We start from the raw sequence: 23,104 nt of genomic DNA, 5'->3' as shown, positions 1-23,104 counted from the left end.
TTGTGGTGTGGCTCAGTGTCACTGTAGTGTGCACGGTACCTCAACTAATACACCATTCTCCTCGCAGATCGTAAGCTGTTCGTTGGCATGCTCAGCAAACAACAAACCGAGGAGGATGTGCGCCAATTGTTCACGCCGTTCGGTACTATAGAAGAGTGTTCGATACTTCGTGGTCCAGACGGAGCGAGTAAAGGTAAGTCCACATAACCGTTATAATATCATTGTCTTTCAGAAATACAATAGCTAAACTTACATTGGATAAAACGAGGGATAATCTCAACCTTTTTGTGTTAAATCTGTGTTCGCGGGCATATAGAGATCCCAAATAATGTTACTCTTTGATATCGATAAATCTTTGCGAAAATCGACATGTTAAGAAACTAAGGAAATGATCACTGTCTTTAAATTTAATAAAACTACAGAACTTCAATCAATGATTACATTTTAGTTAAAATTTAACAATTAAAGGACCTCAATAATTATTCCATTATGTCAAAAACAATTTATAATAAAGCCGCCATGAAAGATATGTGTAATGTTTTCCCTCACCGGAAAATTGCATATTAAAGAGAAAATATACGCACGAACGCAAAGTAATCAGACGTAAGAAGTTGATACGATAAATTTCTCCCACGCACTTCTATTGTCCTCGCGCGTATGGGAGCTCACGAAAATTAAAAACCGAATATACTTTGACACACAATAGAAAGCGAGTCTAATAAAGAAATGGGTCAATATAAATTTGTCGTGTCATTACGAATTTGGTAATCAGTGAGACGTAATTTGAAAGTGTGGTTTCATTTTATTCCTAGCAGTACGCATATATTTAAAATTATTAAATATTACACTGTAAGAACATAAGAGTATATATATATATATATAAAACCAAGAAGATAATTCTTTCTGTCATTTACTGTCAGCCAAATGTGCCCCAGTCGAGGTTAATAACACCACTATCCAATGTCATTGGCGCCGTTGATTATTTTAATACTTACATTGTTAATGTGCCATCTATGGAAACTGAGATGTTAAGCCTCTTTAGCCTGTAGAAACACTGGGTCACCTTTCAAATCAGAAGACAACAATACTAAATATCGATGCTTGGAGGTAAAATACTTGACGAATGGGTTGCACCCATCCTTGCCTACAAAACCCTACCACCGAGTTTATTAGATTGCGGGATTATGTTGGGTTACTTTATATTCCATTATAGACATTCAGTGCCATTGAATTGGGTTCAGTATTTTGTCTGCTCTATTTCTAGGTAGAGTTACTCTTTCCTAGTCATTACTATTCATCCTTCTACATTACGAGTTCGTATTATGAATATCAATTCACTTTCAACGTATAACTACATATATTCCAATAATATTTCAATTTCAAGTCACATTGTATATCAGCTCTACGTTGATATATAACATAGTAACTTTTATCAATATCAATATAAAGAAACTTATGTCAACCAAATTTCGCATAAAAATCTCAAAAAAATATTATAGATATTTAATATCTATTGAAATCTATAAATCAGGAAATCTAAATTAAGTTTGAAATACTTTTAGTTGTCTTAAATTTTCGCGATTATTACACATTTAAATAAAACTAATTATAACGGATGAATCGCGTATATTAATTATTTTTAAACGTCGGGATGTTTAAAAATAATTAATATACGCGATTCATCCGTTATAATTAGTTTTATTTAAATACTTTTAGTGTTCAACGTACGAAATTCATGTGCTACGTCAATTCGTAGCGATAGCTACAATCGGTTACTTTGCCGTAGCTGAGTGCTACGGCATGTAGACTTATGTTTCGTCTGTATTTCGTCCACGTAATTTATCAAAATCAATTGAAACTAAATTTTTATAAATTGTTGGTAAATTCTATTTTAGTTATAACAATTCAATTAATGAAGCAAATATAACGAATTTAATTACAACTGTGTAAAAATAGTAATAAAGTGAAAAAAATGTCAATCAGGAGAAAAAAAAAAACAAATAAAAATATGATAAACTATTAGTGGCATGACTTGATAACAAATATTAAAGATCTAAAATAAAATGTACATACAATAGTTTCAGATAATATTTGGAAAACATTTTATTAATACAAATGACATAATTATGAAATAATAAAAGCGTCAACAATTCACAACAACAATTCAAAGCTCAAGCGGCGTGTTAAGCAACGACATTAAATTCGACTGTCGCCAACAATTACCTAAGTTGACTAGCACGCAAATGTGTACTACTAATTCAAATTGAAACAGCCGCGACCACGTAATACGTCATAGCTACACAGCGACAGCCGTCTCGGCGCTACGCAACTTTAATTTCATTTTGTTCTCGCTTGAATTTCGTCGGATTTTAATTGAGTTTGAGCTCGTAAACTCGGCTAACGCTGCGTGGTTTGTTAGTTGCCTAAGCGGCGCTGTCTTTATGTACATTACACTTTTTATGCCCGAAATGCCTACTCCGTCATTATTGGACGATAAAGTTATTAACATGAAAGCAATTGTACAACAGATGTAGGACGAAATTGTTAATTCTCTTTAATTACGCACGGCGCCGCGGTGCGATAAACTCATTTTTATGAGCTGCTCAACGTTATCGCTGTCGACGTTTTAATTATAAATTAAGTGGAATTTCAGCTTCGCTTTCAGTCTTTGACACTTGAAGTCGTGAAAAAAGTAAACGTTCTAAGGCTACTTTACTATTATGCCTACGAGTCATCTCGCGTCGAAGTTTTTCATTTAATCCACGTTTAATTACAATTTTCCGACTTATACGTACAAGTTTTTAATAAGTTAAAGTGGTTTTGCTTCAAAATGGTGTTTTAATTGTATCATTGGCATTCAGAACTTTTTTTTCATATAATTCAAGTTAAATTTCTTTGAAGGACTAGAAAGAAGACTTCGAGGTCAAAAATATACGTGGATACGTTATTTGGAAAGTTTTAAAAAAATATTTGTCTGACACCAAAATATAAGTCTATCCAAAAAGACATTTACGAATCACTTTATAAACACAACAGTTGATACCGCATATTTACAAGACATTCAAACTACATACTCTGTTCACAATAATTATTAGTCAATGGTATTTATGTGTAGTAACTTGTTTATTAAAAATGTCACTGTAGATACCAACGACATTGAAAATAAATTAATAATTTAATTAAATTTATATCAAATGCAAAGATTTCAATGTGCCACATATACACATATGCATCTGCTATCAGAAACACTTTTAAAACCAAGTACTTTTATACTTAGTACTTAAGTGTAACATAAATCGCGGTATTTCAGCAGAAAACATAATTCCTCCGAACCGAGCCGCAAAGTACCCGCGTATTTTACCTATACAATTAAAGGGGGAACGAAATCACTTTCGCCGGTAACAGAACCCGGTAACGGTCAATAAAAGTCTCTTTAATCTTCTATTCTGGCGTTATCACTACGACTCACCGCGAATGATCGTACTGGTTTTATTCTAGACCTTTCTATATGTCGAAATTTCTGGAACAATGAGGTTTATTCACGACTCAATTTTATAGATAATTTCCAAAACACTGGATTCAACATAGTGAATAAATTTAATATTAATTTTAAATTTGAATATATTTCAGTAACACACACGCACAACACACACACACACACACATACACAATTTCAACACTCAGAAATATTCTAAATTTAAAATATATTAAAAACATGTGAAAATTTCTTGAACTTTCAGTAAGTTTACCGTATAAATATTTCAAACCAAGACACCGAGGACACTATTCATACATTTCGCGAGTAACCTTTATTTTCCAAAAATACTGAAATCCGTAGCAACATCCATCCACGTTAGTCTTGTTATCGTTTCGTCCAACCGTAATAAGGGTGCAGGTCACGGCGTATAACCATCGTAAAATTGCCGCAAACTCGCTCTCTTTACAGCCCTAGTAACGGCTAAGTCGTAAAATATCGCCAATTTACTTCACACTTAGCGACGACTCACGAGGTCGCCTGACGTATTGTCTGAACCTCTAAAATAACGTATGATAATGGCTGGCGCAAACGGCTTTCGAACGTGGCTGAGGATTCTCTAAGACTAGATTATGTGTTATCGTAACAAGATAAGATTATAATTATAATCGGAGAAAAAAAAATCCCAGAAACATTTCATTATGTTAATATGTCAATGGCCTGTAATGCCTCAAGCCCTATTCCAAACGTAGAAGAAGTATACCTTATCATAACCTGAGTAATTAACACTATTCCGCGTGATTTTCTTATAGCTTTGCTACGCATAGTCAGAGTAAGAAAACATTCGTCAGTTTTCAAATTAATTCCTTTATTTAGTCTTTCAGTCTTAGTACCTTATGAATCTAAACATCAGATCATTGCGACGCAATATGACATTCTCAATCGGTAAAGCAGATTATCGCTCATATTGAGCACACGAAAATAGATCTTAACATAAATAATATAATAACTCCACTAATATAAATGTATCTATAACTTTTATTTTCCTTTCAAAGATCAGATAGCAAATTCACTGATATTAAAAACACCATTTTCCAATGTCAAAGTTGTATGACGTAAAACAAATGTTTAACTATGAAAAAATAGTAAATTAATGTTTATATATACATATTAACCTTCGAAATGTATTTATAAAAATAATAATGTGATCTAAATTATCTTTTAAAATAATACTTGGTAATTATTTCGGTAAATATAATGAGTGAAAACTATTCATATACTATTAACCTTAAAAATCAGATAATTCGAAATATCACAGAACCCCAATTAAATATTACAACACAAAGATCGACGATTATATGTACATACATAATTCGTTTCAAATAAAATATAAACATTGAAACAAAACTCTAATTTAATCACCGCAATTCCGGAACAGAAATCACAAAATTGCTACATATTGCAAATTACGCTCGACTTCCGACCCCATTCCATATCGATACGGATATCTTAACACTCGATTCTAAACAAATGCCATACGAATTTGTAATGCCGTATGGACCCGTATCAGAGCGTCAGTTAAAAAACTCCACGATCCAGAACTCCGCACAACATAATGGCTAGAAAGCAATATATTTTATTGTTATCCTTTGTAAGGGATACGCAATAATGTACTAGGTTAGATTAGAATGTGTTTTGACTACGTTTCCTACATGTATCGGTTCCGAATAAGAAATTAATTAATAAGGACTGGTTACAATAAAAGTCATTTAAAAGCTATATTAATATTATAAATGTGAAAGTAACCTTGTCTATCTGACGCTCTTTCTCGACCAAACAGTTGAACAGTACTTGATGTAATTTGGTATGAAGCAAACTTAAACTCCAAGAAAGGACATAGGATACTTTTTTGCCTGATGAAAATCAACACCTGACAATGCAAGCGACGCCAAGGCGACTACTAGTAAAAAATAAAATATGGTTTTTATTTATCTATTTTGACTAAATCACATAAGCAATCATAAAGTAGAAGAGATGTATGAAATTTATCGTTTTATTTTTTTGTTTCATTGAAAATTGCTTCATTCCCCAATCGTTTTTAACTATCTTTAACTATCCTTGCATTATTTTAATCTTGATATTAAAACACAACACGAACGATGGCAAATTTATAAACGCTTCAATAGAATATAGTATGATTTAGTTTTCTAATGAATTAATTTTATATCAAAAGGAAAGGGTACAATTAAAAAAAAAATGGTTTACCCCAAGAGCAGTATGTCACATGTAAAACTGAAAATCCAAGTATGTGGAATGGTTAAATTAAATTCTCGTTGGTCGGGACAAGGGCCCGCGATCGTGACGCAGTGATTCGCGATATTTTATTGCCACCGCACCTTATCTACTCCGGGTCCATATTTCGAGAGCTGACGTGAATCTAAGAGGTTTCGAACCTTTATAAATAATACAGTTACATTGAGTGTCGACCTTAAAATTGCAATTTTCACAACAGTTTCCTTATAGAGTACCTGATTGGATGGACATTTCAACCCAACAGGTTTGTAAGAAAATGTAAAAGTATTTTGCTTTAAGCAATAAAAGTTAGTGATGTTCGCACCTTAATGTAACATCGATATAGTATAGTTGCGATTTTTTAATAAATTATAGTTCGAAATCGAATTTGATTTATGAATATATGAATGAAACTGATCAAGGTTAACAATGTAGTTTTGGTATGACATCTCATCTCCCTAAATAATGTTTTGATTTAATTTCAACTTAATAAATAAGGCTATTCAATACTTTGTATTTAAATTCGGAATATAAAATTTTGATCGCTTATCTGGTTCTTCTAACCACTTCATTGATAATGATGTAAAGCTGATTAACAGCTTACGTAAAAAAAATTCAAGCATTTTGTTAAAATTTCTCAAATTAATTGTTAATGGTAATGCGTTCTTTTTAAATCACACGTTAAGCATTTTGCTTCGCAAACCGCTAGAAGCAAAGTAACCTCAAAGTCGGCCGCTCATTACGCGGCAATTCCGTAGCTGTCAGAGGCGTCCGCTGACTTCACGTCGACGTGGCGCCCACGTAACGTCAACGCCGGCGCTCGCCGCAAATCAACCGCGCACCGGCGTTCCCGGCGTTCCTGGCATACAATTACAATGTGACATCAGAACGGCCTTTGCTGTGGTTTATGTATTGTATTTATAGGCTCTTTAGCTTCGCGTGAATGTTGTTAGCACGTATTTTATTAAAACGGTGTTTGAACGTATTTGCGTAGTTATAATCTCTGAATTATAAAATCATATTATTAATATTATAGTTACTACCGAAGAAGACACTTGAACATTTCTTGATTTGTCCGCGACTTCGGCGTTTGAATTGAACAAAGAATGAGTGATGAAGCCTTATTCCTTATTGCATCAACTCCCTGCTAAAAAAAGTTCCGTCAAAATCATTACATCACATCAGATTAGCCGGAACTAACATACGGCCAAAAATTGTAAAAAATGTTATGTTGGTATTTGTACCGTGTATCAATGTCGTAATTTTATGTACATTTAGATTATATTATATACAAAAGAAATAGTGTAGAATTAAATATTGAATTGGACTTCTTAAAAATATAACTGAAACGGTTTTATAGAGTGTATCAACAAAACGCCCTAAATAGTGAAAATATCTTAAGTCCCATAACTGACTCATCAACTAAGGCTCTTTGCTACGTCACGCTGCGTGAACGTGATGACGTAACCGATATTCACTTATGAATCTCACTCACCCTCAACAAGTTAGACTTCTTTCATATGATTGAATTATTGAAAATATTTAACATACCGTTTTTTTTTTATTTTAGTGAAAGTTTACCAGAATAGCGACATTTGATAGTAAAAGTTTTTTGTACAACTTTCAAGTCTAACTTAGATACCGCGTATAATATACGAATAACTAGCGACCCGCCTCAACTTCACACAGGTATTTGATATGTATCGTTATATTATCACCACTTACATAAAATCATTATAAATTGAAGCCTATGTGCTGTTCTGATGTATAACCTATATTACTGTAAAATTTCATCCAAATCCGTTCTCTACATTTTTTGTGAAAGAGTATCAAACATAAATACATCGATCCCACTTACGTATTTAAAATGTTGGTAGGATTATAGCTCACACGTCAAATCCTAAAACTAGATTACTCATTACGATTTTACATAAATATAATTCATAAGAAAATCTTATTCGTAATTATATTTGTAACCGTCAAATAATAAAACATTCAGCAACAAACAAAAGATGTAAACAAAATTACCTCAAGCTCTACAGCATATTGACACGTCAAATCACGCCCGCTTTTTGCCCGTCACGCCGCACATAATAGTAATGACGTAACACGCCCTCAGGCGTTTCATGTGTAAATCAACAAGTTGTATTCATATGCGTGGTGCCTTTTATAAAATATCTGCTTTCGAATTCTGAACATTTTATACTAGAAAAAGGCCTATTAAATTTTACTCTCAAATATTGCTTATCCGTAACGATATCGTGTAGCTGAATCTATAAAATATCATGAACATTTTTCTTCTGAAGAGTTCGTTAAAAGTGCTCTTGTCAGTATCGAGATTTCTGGTCATTGATGATGTAAAAAGGCTTAAGAGACGTCATATAACACATGTGGACCGTCCCATATTAGTGAAACTACTGAAGCTAGCCAAGGTCGAATATTACTCTACAATTTTAAATGTAAATTTTTCGCAATTAGAATTGAAACAGTATCGTGAACAAGACATTCGTAGATAACGTCGAAATATCGAGCTACACCAAATAAAAATAAAAAACATGGTAAATATCCCGTTTTAAATAATGTAATAGAATTGAAACCCTTTTAATAATTGTACATTAGTAAACAAAACCTATTCAATCATTTCACTTTACGCCCACAGAAGTCTTAGATGATACCGGTACTACTTATTTGACATTCGTGTACTCATAAATCTTCATTCCCTGCAATTTACCGAGGCGTTAGAGTTCAAGTTCACTTTATTTCAAAGCCAATAACGAGCCTCGAATCTATCTTCATTATATCAGTATACTTTATTTATTTACTTCAGAGCAACTAATTTCAAGGAATCGTTCCAATATTTTATCCCAGGAGTATCGTAGGAATTGACTAAGGGATCTTTGATAAGCATTATAGCCGATCGTTGTAATCAGCGCAATGGTGTTTTACTAAAAGTGACAAACAGATTATTCTCGAATATTTTTACTGTTCCGACACTTAAAAGTCTAATAAAGTATCGATCTATTTATTAACAAAGGAGCGCCCCTCCATATCGAATTGTCGACAAGAATGTGAGAGATACTCGTACTTGGTGTAGTTGTCTTAGTGTGCGTGAGAAGACCAAGGCTTTTTCTCTTTTCAAGTAAAAATATAGGAACTGATAGCACGTTGTACCACCTCCCACAGGGCAATGACTATTGATACACTGTAAAATATATCAAACATGTTATAACAAGACTCCTTGAACTTGTAGCTCAAGGTAAATAAAATATAAAATACATACATGAAAATTTACAGCTCTTCTCTTATTTACTAGAAGATGATGTATACAACACGAGCGCTCCCAAATCTCGAAAATATTTGTAGGACATATTCAAATATTGTATCAGGCTATACCCAGACATACCCTGACATCTTTAACAGGCCTAACAGGCCTATACCCTGACATCTTTAATTTTCGAGATTTGATCGTTAAATTAATGTTTTAGGACAAATATTTTATCAAAAACTTAACGTTAATAAATGAGAAGACTATTTGTATATATTTAGGCATTTTCAATATTATTAAATAGATTAAAAACATCATTAAAAAAAGGACTAAAAAAAGACGTAAATAAACAACATGTATTTTTTACTTATAGGAGTTATAATGAAAAAGCCGTCTTTAAGATCAAAACATATCTTTATAACTATTTTTAACTTAAACAAAAACACATCTTTAGTGATTTATTTTATTCTTTATTAGAGGAACATTATAAATTTGAGATAACGTATTAAAACAAGCTACGTATAATGTATCAGAAAAGAAATACTGGGTCTACTGAGTGGTGCGTATTCCAGCACAATGCCCAATGTGTGTTTATGAATCTGTAGCGATAAGCAGGTTTCCGCGGAATGTATGAATTATATATGAACTATAAACACAAATTAAGCACATGAATAAGATTCATGTGTAGTAGGCGACGGGTATATAGGCAACTTGATGGTAACTACTACCGCCAGATATTAGCACCGTAAGAAATGTTAACCATTCCTAACATTGACAATTCCCGAACAACCTTAGGACGGTGTTCTGTCGCTTGTACCTGTAATTATAGTCCTTCAAACCGGAAAACAACTCTAGTTTCATGAAATTTGGTGTGACTTGTAACTTGAACTACTTTTATTGCCTAACACATAACAATTAACTCCTTAAATCACGAGCGAAGCCACGTGCGACAACAAGTTTATCATATTATTAAAATATACATCGTAACCCCAAAATTATATGTGCAATGTTGGGATGCTTTGATAATAAAATATGATATTCAGCCGTTACACCGTTGAAGAGTCAGAGATAGCGAATCAAGATAGTCGTAAAGGTAATAACAACAACTCATCTTCACAACTGAGATCCACTAGAGACCCACCATTAATGGGGGGCTTAATTAGGTACTTAATAGAAAAACCCCCGTAAGGAACAATGGAAGAGAACGGGCGAAGTTACATTGATGTCGAATGACTGGACCGCGTATAAATTATTTTCAAACAATGTTGAGACCATAAAGATAAATATAGATTATTATCTAAGCTGTGCCAGCTTAGATAATAATCTATAATGAATTAAACGGGAAAAATATCAAAAATAATAATTTAATTATGTTTAATTGTATCTTAATATACCAACGAATATTATAATATATAATAAACATATTTCGTGAATTTATTATTTAACTATAATTGTTTCAATCTGCCCGGCGATTCTAGAGGAAGTTACGTTTGTGTCGCAGACGCTGGAGCGATTTATTATCTGTCATTACCGTAGCAATATCGCGGTAATGACGCGATCCCCGTGGAAACTGAGGATTATTCAAACACCTCCCATGTAATAAGCGAGCTGAGGAACGGACCCGACGGTACCGTGATGAATGAAAACAACGTCATTCCCGTAAACAGCACCTTGTTATCGCGATGATTAAAATGGTAAATTTATAATTAACGTCTCCCGTTCGTATTAATGAAATATCCATAGAAGAAATAAGGACTGCGTTTTAATTAACTGGGCTTATGTAAAGCGCAATTCATTATATTCTCACATATCCTACGGTAATAAATAAACCGGACAGGCAGTGACAAATACCTATACGACAAAACAAATATTGAACAAACGGTATTGAACTTATGAATTTTTTACTGAAGAGATTAATCAACTTTTTTTACTGAATATAATTTCAAATATATCAACGTACGATTGGATATAAATTTAGAAACTGTTTTGCTTACGTTAAAACTTGTATAGAATAATAAATGTTAATTATATACTGCGACCTTTAATTATGAAGCTCAAATGTAAACGTTTAATAGAAAACAAGCTAAGCAAACAACACAATCGCGTTTCAAGTGTGACGCAAGTGGCTATTAATTCAGCGTGATGTGACGTCATCGTGACGTGGCATGAGAAGCATTTTGTAAGCCAAGTCACTCTGATGAGCCGATGAACTCAAATACCCGTATCGGTGCTAACCGATTTGTTTGCTGAATCACTATTTGCAATGTATTTTCATTTCGATTGATTTATTAAGTGACAAAGTAAGTGTTTGTTATTGGTAACAATTTTTAATTTCATTAAGACGTAACTCAACAACAACAACCTGTAAATTTCCCACTGCTGGGTTAAGGCCTCCCTTTGAGGAGAAGGTTTGGAAAATATTCCACCACGCTGTTCCAATGGGGTTTGTTGGTTGGTTGGCAGATTTTCTATGAAAATAGATACGTGCAGGTTTTCTCACGATTCTTTTACTGCCAAGTATGAAATGAATCATGAATAAAAATTAAGCATATGAGTATTCAGCGGTGCTTACGTAAGTTTGAACCCACAATCGTCACTTAAGATGTACGCTTTCTAACCACTGGGTCATATCGGGTCAAGACGTAAATCACTTCACTTAATATGTCACAACCTCAAATGTGTCAAATATATGTAAGGGTTCATTCTTGAATTAGAAGCTTTTACTAGACATGACGTGAATACATAACCTAGATTGTTTATAGTACCTGTAATTAAACCGGCTCGCTCGCCCTTTACAATGGAACACAGTAATAAAGAACGTGACTGTTTGATGGTGAAATTATGGTGAGGAGTTTGGATACCAAGAAAGTAATATATCTCTACCAATGAGTATATCCCGATTCCTTACTCCTTATCTTAATGGAAAACAATTTTGGCAACTCTTTTATTTGTCGAACCACTAAAAAATGGAACACTACCAGCACACGTGTTCCCCTCCTCTTATAACCTGGATGCCTTCAAACGTTAAGAGGCATCATGCGAGCCGGTATGGTGAGGGCGGCTAGTGCAGCTCATTCTTCTGACTGTACTGGTCGTCTTCGTGCTTGGACTCCACTTCCACTTACCATCAGGTGAAGTGAAGTCAGATAGAATAAAAAAATATCTATGAGCTTCTTTAAAGTATTAATACGTGTCTACTTACATTTGCACAATTACATCCAAATTTTATAAATTCTGATATTCATTAGTAGCTGAAAACTTTTTCAGTGATAAAATATATTTTTTTTTTTATTTATTTATTAAACCAAAAGAACAATACATTAATAATACACAAAACGGTACAACAAAAACCACAGTCGGTTTTCCTGCGCACCGCGGATTCAAACGACGATATCAACATATTAAAATGATAACGAATTAACAATGAGTATGAGTAAAAATAATAAGTGTAACAGAAATACAAAATTGAGGGTAGAACCAAAATAATAGCTTTGTAGTAATGGTCGACGCTCGCGCACTGAACTAGTTCCAGGAATTTACAATTTGAATAGCTACACTATACAGCATGTTCCAAATAGAATTTTTTTAATTTGTTTTTATAATTTTTTATGTTTAATTGTTTTTTTATATCAATAGGGATTTTATTAATTAGAGTAGGAATAACATATTCCAACACTCGCTTGCCGTAGTTATTATTGTATTTAGGAATATTTAATTTTTGATTACTGACATTTCTTAATTGCATGTTATAATTATTAGTATTTATTGTTTGATTTACATTAAAATTAAAATATTGATCTGTTAGTAGCATGAACTCAATTTTAATATTAACTGGCATTACCTTGCAATAAATAAATAAGTTGTGATAATTAGTTTTATATAATTCTTTAATTTTTTTTGGTACAATCGTTTTTAACAATCTTAGCTGCAGTTGATAAATTTGATTAATATGTGTTCTCCCTGTTAAACCATAGCTGCTGAGTCCGTATGAAATTATAGATTCGCCGAGAGTTTTATACATCATCAATAAAATTGAATATGGAATTTTATTACGTAATAAACTAAATTTTGCTAAAAGGGCTCGTAACTTATCACAGACACTATTTATATGGTCTTTCCATTTAAGACGGTTATCAATAATTAAACCAAGATATCGCTGGTTTTGGACCATATCTAATGAGGGACATTTACAATAATTATTACTATTGCTGTGTAAACATGTATGACTATGGGCAATGATCTTTAAACTACCATTATATCTGTTGTGACTAGAACTTATGTACATAGAATTTGTCTTTGTGACATTTATTACAAGACCACTTCGCAAGTACGTCAAAATCCGATTGAATTTGTTTTAATGCTTCGTCTATGTTATTGTGCGCTGACAGGAGACATGTGTCGTCTGCAAACTGATACATTTCACAACTTTTAATAGCATTTTCTAAATCATTGACGTACGTTATGTAGTGCAATGGTCCTAGTACCGATCCTTGTGCCGTTCCGTGTGAGACGTATACTTCATCACTAAGCGATTCACCGATTTTAACACTGTATGCTCTGTCTTTTAAATAGTTTTGACACCATTTTAACAAAGGTCCTCTAATTCCATTATTTTCGAGCTTTTGCATTAAAACAGTATGTCTGAGCGTGTCAAAAGCCTTACTATAATCTATAAATACAACTATTACATGTTTTTTATCATTTAAATGCTTATTGACAGAGTTGGTAAATTTAGATAATAACTGCGTGGTACTCTTTTTCGGTTGAAAACCAAATTGCTTATGAGATAAAATATTATACTCTTTATAAAAACATTGTATTTGTTGACAAATATATTTTTCTACTATTTTATCTATTGTTGGTAGTACTGTAATAGGTCGATAGTTTTCGTAGTCATCACTTTTACCTTTTTTAAATAAAGGCCTGACTAATCCAAATTTTAAATCTTTCGGATACTTACCTGTAGTTATACAGGCATTGATCAATTTTGCTATTATTGGAGCAATTTTATCATTTAATTTTTTGAGATCTATGACACGTATATTGTCTATGCCTGGAGATTTGTTATTGTTAAGTGATTTAATAATATTAGAAACATTATACACACTAGCCTTTTTAAATCTACATGACATATTAACATGTCTTTCATAATCATTTATTTTTAGTAATGGCATTGTACATGTGGGTATAATATTTTTAACACTGTTTTTAAAAGACATTGCAAAGTTATTTGCAATATCTTTTAAAAATATAAATAAAAAAAAAGTCTTGATCGTAACATAATTAATGAAAATATAATATCAGTCACAATATATTGTCACAGCGTAACGTAATATTTTGTGTAAATTAATAACGTTCGATGGACTTCCGAAGCCGCATATGAGCATTACATAACGCTTTCACACATGTAAGCTCATTAATATCGAAGTAATTATGTAATTTAAGCGATGTTTTAACTATTATATATTTTTATATTTATTCATTACATCCTACCCATCCTGGCTTCAACTGGATAGGAAAAACACTCAATAAATTACTTAATCACCTCATGAAGCATTCCGATCAGTGGTAAAAGCTGTAAGAACATCTCAGTTACTATTGAGTGTATGTTTCTGACAGACAGACGGTCTCTTTGTCGGACTCTTTCTTAATCTATATTCATATTATAAATGTAAAAATAACAATATTTGTTCTGTCGCTCTTTCGCGACCAAACCGCAGAACCGATTTATGAAATTTAGTGTGAATCAAACAGAAACTGCAAGAAAGGACATAGGCTACTTTTTTCCCTAACACATGACAATGAACACCCTAGAATGCGAATGAAGCTGGGCGACAGCTATTTAATAATTCTTTTAAAAATATACTTAAGTAAATACCATATTTAAGTAGAAAATGAGACTTTATATTATTCCTTCACTTAGGATCCCACATTGGCTCCCTCATAAAAAGCTTAAAGCAATCATTTAAGAACAAATTTTGTCACGGCAATGTGGATGAATTAAATATATCCTATCTTATACTGCTACTATTATGATAACATTAGAGAAACTAGATAGTGTTATAATATGACAAGAAGAAAGGCATGTCTTGTATTTTATATATCCAAACAAAATAATATTGATCTAAGCTCCCGATCGTTTATTGACTGTGATATAGAAATGAGGCATCAAAAGTCAAGAGATCAATTCCAAATTTCAATAAGAAAACTAACAGTAACAGCAGTATTAGCTAAAACATTTAAACCCATAAATTAATCCAAATAGAGTACTTCAAGGACCATTTGCAACAACGTCTTTTACCGTCCCAGCGGTACGTTAGCCGGAGTTTACCTTCAATGAATAAATGAAAACAGGGGACATTCGCTTCCCCGGAGAGTATATAATCGTATGCTCGCTAGATAATGACTTGAATGAGACCGTAATCTAAAGAGACTTTAAAGAGATAAATTTTCAAGGAACGTATGAAGACGATCATCTGCTATTGATTTTATATTTGTATTTCAACTGGATTTACACTTGAAACTACTTGGAATACTTCAATTATTATGCTTATAAATTTATTTTATAATTTGTACCCTTCTTTTCAAGACAGAGAAGGCCTTAACCCAGCAATAGTTCACACACAGGCTGTTACTTTTGTAACATTTTCAAACAATTTCAAGATTTAGAGAAATTACACTGAGATGAATTCGTAACAGCGGGAAGGAAAATTTGAAGTATTGTGTGTATTAGTTCATCTGTATCTGCCAACATTGGAACAGTATGGTGGAACAACCTCCAGCCATTCCTCAGACGAGTGCAGGATTTTGCCTAGGCGTGGAACATTTACAAATCAACATTACATCCAGACGATCAACATTCCAAACGGTAACAAGAAAACTAAATTGTTATTTTATTTGAGCTTTATTATGACCAACATTTAATGTAGCTATGAATCAGTCTCGAGGCCCCAGTTGATTACAGCACAGCCTTATAACTGGGGTGCAAAATGGCAGCTTCGTTCATTAACCGACGACAGTGACGACAACGAGGTGAAATGATAACGCGTCATCCCGTCTACGTGAGAAGCGGTTAGCGTTTGATAGTTAAGGAAATTAATTACGTGCAAAAACTGCTGCTTTGTTATATTTTAAACATACTGTATATAGCTTAGATTACAATCTACCTCGCAAGATTGTTAATAGTGTAGATTGTGAACGTCTATTTAAAATACAGCAAAACATATAAAGTTTCGATAGTTCGTAATAGTTATTAATAGACAACCGAATAATAATACTTTTAATTGTAAGCGATATGTTACAGTTCACAATTTTTCGACAGTTTACAATCTCGAGATTATAATCTATTATTATTAACAATTTTATGGTGATATTATATGCAAATAATATGAAATTCGAAATTCTAAATAGATATTTAAATTATTACCGATCGAAGTAAGAGATGTGATGTGAACTATTATTCGTTCATTCATTATGAGACTGTTTTTTTCATCTCTTTCTTCACATCGTTCTTGCTCTTTTTATCGTAACCACAGTCGATGCATTATTTTTTCTTCATTATGCTCCGTACCATTCCCATTAATATAAACCTAAAACTCTTCTTCTACTATTTTTTTTTATTTAATAATAAAAGTTGCATACTTTAAATAATATATTAATAAAAATTCAAAAGATATACTTAAAATACATCATATTCCGACTAACCTTTCGTACTGACATTTGGGCTAGTATTCACACTAAAACAGGTCTCTAGTGGCCTATATCTACTTTACCCGGACGGGCAGGCAACCTTACCTTTATTTAAAGATTGACTTACAAATTCACTGATCATGGTTTTTTATACCTTACATATTTCAACTTAAATGTTCCTACCAATTGAACCCTTAATAATAGTCCTTGAACGTTTTGAATATTTAAACTATAATTCTTCAATATATTCTTGTTTAAGTTATCGCCCGCAGCTTTACCCGAGTTTTTTTTTCTAAAGTTATTAAATACTAATATACTAAATATTGGACAACATCACATACATTACACTGATCCCAATGTAAGCTAAAGTACTTGTGTTATGGAAAATCAAAAATAATGACAGTACCACGAACACCCAGACCCAAGATAGCATAGAAAACTAATGAAATGAATAAAAAATAAATAAATTCGACATCGGCCGGGAAACAAACCTCAGAGTGGCGAACTCATGAAAACCGGTGTACACACTACTCGACTATGATGGTCGTCGAAGATATTTTATGGATTGATCGTCAGGGTTGTTCAAATTTGGTTCGCATGATCATGAAAAAACAAAATGTACAGAGAGTTTCGCAATTATAATATTAGTGAAGATCCTTTCGACTATTAATGAAACTTAGTTAGTTATATATAACATATTTTAGGCGTAACATTCTTTACAGAATAAAAATGTTCCCAATAAAGCTTTACAAAGGAACTCATTATATAAATAGTAAGTAAATTTGTCCCTGAAGGCGGGAACTCGGGGCATCGTATCTTTTTAATCGTTCAATAAACTCCCCTGAAGTTTTCCCGAAAGGCTATTCCTAAACATGGAACGTATAATATTTATTTTAAGCAGAGTCATTTAAAGAACGAGAATGTCTAATCATATTTAGTACGCGTTCATATCTGTCGCCCAGTCCGCATACATTTTAGTATATTACGGTATTTTTATTTCCTCAATATTTTTATAAATAAAAAAAAACAAAACTGCAGTTGCTTTTTCTGTCTGAGAACAGCATTTTTTTATTAGCTCTTTACTAAGAAACTCAGTTTTATTACAAAAAAAATTGAACATCAAATTATTAAAACACCGTTTAATCCTGAAAGTAAATATATATTCATATTATCCAGCTGTCTTTTTCTCCATCCCCCTTCACAATTGAAAGACAAAGTTTGTTCAAAATCTGTTAAGCAATTATTAGGGAAGTTCAACCAATGAATCAGTTTATAAAAGCTATTTGTTCGTTTTTAATAAGAGCTATTAAAAATAAATGAACGATTTTGTGATGACAATTTTACTTCAAACATACTCGAGATTAATCGCCGATTTATAAAATTAGACTACACGTAAACTACGCTGAATATTCCTTATTTAAATAAACTATAATTATGTAAGGGGAATATCACGTACAAAGCTTAGAACGTAGCGTAGTGGAAATTAATTAAGTTTAACCATAAAGCGACGTCAAATAAAAAGGAAAAATAGAGGCAAATGTTGGAATTTTAATAAAGCAGAGTCACGTAAACATTGATGGGCAGAAACAATCCGACGACCAGTGGCGTAGGAAAATAAAAGAGAACGCGATTCGGTCCTATTTATTTGTTTTTATGTTCCAACTTGTCGGAAGCCGTCTTAAGTTTATGTACCTCGAGGAAATAGTTTATTGAAAGGGATCATTGCTATATTTGAGTTCGGAACGAAGATCGAACCTTCTATACGACGCCAATAATATCATTTGAAGTTTCGTGCGTAATACATTTCGTTATGTACGGACTATAATCATAATCTAGAGATGATCATCTATCATTATAATTATTCTACTTTTATCAGATTTTTGTGACCAGTATGACCTGTTGTATGTGTGAGGTTTTGTTTCTTGGTTTCTTAGATCCGTTGGTGTCCTGTCATATATAGATCATTATCTAATTTTCTTTAAACATGTAATAGCTTATGCATATTTTGTCTCTGTCACCCTTGATGAGGTAATATAAAAACAATAAAACGAACCTTTCGTTACTGTTAAATTAAGATCAACAAAAAATGTCTAATGTATCCATTTACAAATGAGCAGTTGTCGCAGTGAACGTAGCTAAAATTCAGTCGTTAGAATATAATAGTCTCAACGTGCCTTAAATAATGAATACCCCAGGCATCCAAGCGAGCGTGACAAACGAGATAGAAGAGCCTGTTGGCTATGGACTGAAGAATCATTATGTTGCGGGACGCATCACTAATGATCTCTGACTGATGTCTTCGCTGACCCGTCGCACCCTACTGGTGTCACGTGACACGTGACACGTCCGTGCTGGTGGAGCTGGTTAAATATGAATCTCCTACTTTATCATGAAACCAGGCTATCTTTTATGTCAGTTTAAAATTGATACTTTTACATTTTTAATCATTTTCATTGCATGGTATGAAAGTCGCCTACCGCTGTTTATATGTATGCGTAGATCTTTAAAAATACGCAACGAATTTTGATGCGGATTTAATAAACAGATTGATTCAAGAGGAAGGTTTATATTTATAATACGCAAACAATGTAGTAGAGGAACAAAAATAATTTTAGATGTGGTCGGCGTTGATGTCGTAAAACGTAGTAGCGGTTTGTATTGTCTAATGACTGAAAAACTGTAAACGTTGTAAGACATTTTTTTAGTAAAGTTAGTATCAGCATTGCTCCTACGGTGATACCAAATCAAATAACATTTAAAAAAAAATACAAACTTAATGAACTTTTTATATATAGATACAAAAAAATCGTAAAGTTACCATTAATTTATTCGCTTGAAATAAATTAAAGGTATCTAGAAGACATATAGTAAGTACAGCAAGATATATAGATTTAACTGTAAATAATTAATGTCAGTAATTTAATTTAGAAGGCAGAAAGTAACGTCTCAGTTTCTTGTAGGATCTTTTTGAGTAGAATCCACATTCCGAGTCGTTTCACTTCACTTATAACAAACTAATAAAATTAAGATCAAAGGTGCTTGTGAAAGCTGGCTTTAATAAAGTAAATTTCTTTTTTTTACGCGCTTTTTTTGACATTCCGTATTATATTATTACTAAGTAAGCCTTAAGTTCACTTACGACTTTATTGACATGTAAAATCAACTCCTTAAATCATACTATGAAAAGACATAAAAATCAGACTAAAAATATCATCATACGGGATAATTTATTTATTACCTTAAAATCATAAATTAAAATGTCATTAATTCAATTTTAATAAAGGCAAACTCGAAAATTATCTACTTGTCATTGCCTTTAGACTTAGCTTTAGTTATATTTAATCGTAGAACACATCAAATGTATTATGTTTGTAGTATACCACAAAGTATCATCAACATTATAATTTATACCGATTTTTTTTTATATATAATTACATTACAATTAAAACTTTGTTTAAACAATATTAAGTAACAAATAGAAAAAGAAAGAGATGCATAGGTCTTCAGGATAACTTTTTTTTTTTTGAGTCATATACCGACCAGTTCGCTCTACTTTAGGCTCCGTAAAAGAACTTAATTCCAAAAAACTTTAGCAAAAATATTATAATGAAAATATTTCCATAGTTGTTTAAATATTTATAACCCAACAACATTAAAACAATTGCAAATCCCCGAAGCAAAGCTTAAACAAACAAAATCCCAGCACGTCATCGATGATATCATAATTTTAAAGCTCAGTACAAAATCACGTCCCAATGCATCCAGTTAAGAGTAAAACGCTCTTAATTATCATATTGTTGTATAAAATTGTCATTAAAACCCAACAGAAGTCGATAATGTTCAACTCGGCCCATTATAAAAACAGGCCTCTCGAGGAAGTGACGGCCCATTCACACGCCGCTAAAAACTCGCTCCAGTGCTCGCTCTAACTCGAACTCTCAAGGCCGCGTAACTTTTAACAACGTTCAAGTACGCTGTCAATTTTCTTTGCAATTGTACGTAATGTCATTAAACTGTTAAACGAATCGTAGCAGGTATGTGAAAAAAATTAAGTGTCCGTAATTCTGTAACTAAAAGAGGCGTATATAATTGAAACGTCAATTAAAGAAAAATATATAAACAATAAATATATTATGCGTATGTAATGCATATGTAAATGTAAAGATTTTGATTACCTATGATAAAGTAAGTTTTGATACTTACCAAAAACCTTACAAAGTGCAGCAATTTGTGGATGAACTGTAACAGAAAGGCGCCTGTGTCTGTAACACAGTTTATACTGTGTCCGTGCCACAGACATTCATTCTGTTTCAAAAATGTATAGCATTTTAATTCTAACTATATTATGTAAATAAAACTTCGATAGTTATTTTCAAAATAAATTAGTTATATTCGTAATAATTTGGACTCGCTCCATTCCGTAGCGCGTGTGAATGCAGCTTAATACTTTGTCAGGACAAAAAATATTCAGTTAGGTCACGTAGCTTACTAATTCGCTCCCGAGGCGGTTGAAATCATGTCAGGAATTCACTATATTCGGTCAGTGTAATTCTCTCGGATGTTTTGCATATTTATTAAAAAATAAATTAAATAAGTATATTTCTCGTGTTTGTTGATAGAATCGTCTATTGACCAAGGAGGTTTTACCAAGGAGTTCAATAGTCAATATCATATTTTTTAGGTACACTAATATTTTATTAATTGGATGTAATTTATTCACAAAAAATGATATGATTTAATTATAATATTTAGCTATTTATCTCAGTAGTATTTTTGCAAAATTCTATTATTAGTTCTGGAGAGTCCTTTCACATACAAAGAAACAAACTTTATCTCTTTATAATATTAATATAGATTAGTTGTGATCTTAATCACTGAGAATAATGTAAAATCAACAAAATCATACGTTTTGCGTTTTTCATATACAAATTACTCTCACCCGAAAACGTTTTGCACTATCAGAAATATGAGCCATCAGCCTAATCTAGATAGCATAACTAAGTGCCATCTAGAACAGATTATTTGATTGGGCTTGCTAAAAGCCAAGTCAAAATACAAATACTTATTACCAAATATTTTTCTCATAACTTTTGACGATATATTTGTCGCAATACAACTAAATATAGCAAGGTTATGCTTTAGCTGAGATAAATGTGATTACAAGCTGAGCCAATAGTATATCCAGATCCTCTCATTTCTACTTTTGGCACGAAACCTAACAAGGAAAGTTATCAGAGACAACAAGGCATCGATCTGTTTACCTGAGATCGTGATTTATGACAACATACATATGAAATACACAAACAGATATAACATATCTAATAACTATCTAATAACTAGCGTCGTACCCCGACGTTGCGCATTTATGATTATGCTGTATTTTACTGGCAGTCTGGTTAGTTAACTCACCGTATCGACGAACATTTGATGAGTATTATTAGTGCTATTGTGTTCCTGTTTGCAGCATGAGTGAGCCTGCAGGCCAGTGCGACAGCAAACACATAAGGTATTACGATTGGTGTTGCATTAGTGCTTCAAAAATGGTAATATGTCATACAGCTCATGATCATGGATGATGGGAACTATTAACCAAAAGATGGAACATTCCATCTTTATAAAACCAGCAATATAAAAGTACAATTTCTATTTTCAAATGTCAAATAAATATTTAAAAATATTTTACCTTTTATAATTTAATGTCTTACCCAAACACATTTATTAAATAAGGAAACAAAATGCTTATTGATTATTTTCTTCTCTATAATATCCAACAGTAACAATAAAGATTTTTTGAGATATATCAGAACAAAGACACAGACACGCTCGAATGATTTTTCAATTACGTCATACAGCGATCGAGTTCCGTAGGAATTGGTTATACTATTAGGTCGGTAACTCCCTTAAATGTGCTTTAACTTGACAGCCATACTCGAAAGTTTTTACAAAGTGAGTTTCGAATCGTAATCTCTTTCAAGTCGAGGTGTGTTCTCAATCGTTACCTTAATGCCCCTCTCAACAATACCGAGTCACTTTATGGAATGGAAATGTTACGAACTTCGATGTATTGTCAAGTAATGTTCGCCTTTAAGAAGATTATTACTAAACTTTCATACTTAGTAGAGAAAGAATACAGTTGTTACGCAATGGGGAAGAATTTATTTAATATTTATGGCGCTTACGTCAGCTGTATCTGATACCGAATGTTGTATGAACACAAACAAATACTTTTAAATATCTATAATTCCTATTTCTTAATTGAAATATGTTTCATATAATTTTAATTGTAGATAAAAGTAGTTATTCTACCACTAAATAACAGTACTAAGTATTGTTGTGTTCCGGTTTGAAGGGTGAGTGAGCCAGTGTAACTACAGGCACAAGGG

General features: G+C 32.4%; 1 protein-coding gene across 1 annotated transcript in view; it reads left to right on the top strand.

Annotated features, from left to right (window-relative positions):
• Window positions 1-23,104, top strand: part of LOC124531984 (CUGBP Elav-like family member 4) — a 703,320-nt gene that overhangs the window by 545,607 nt on the left and 134,609 nt on the right. The window contains exon 5 of the mRNA XM_047106589.1: window positions 68-193. Coding sequence (XP_046962545.1) covers window positions 68-193 — 126 coding nt within the window. The remainder of the gene's footprint in view (window positions 1-67; window positions 194-23,104) is intronic.

Source organism: Vanessa cardui, chromosome 8 (assembly GCF_905220365.1).
Source record: "Vanessa cardui chromosome 8, ilVanCard2.1, whole genome shotgun sequence".
Taxonomy (NCBI): Eukaryota; Metazoa; Arthropoda; class Insecta; order Lepidoptera; family Nymphalidae; genus Vanessa; species Vanessa cardui.
The sequence above is the reverse complement of the archived record's forward strand: the minus strand, read 5'-3'. Positions and strand labels throughout refer to the sequence as shown.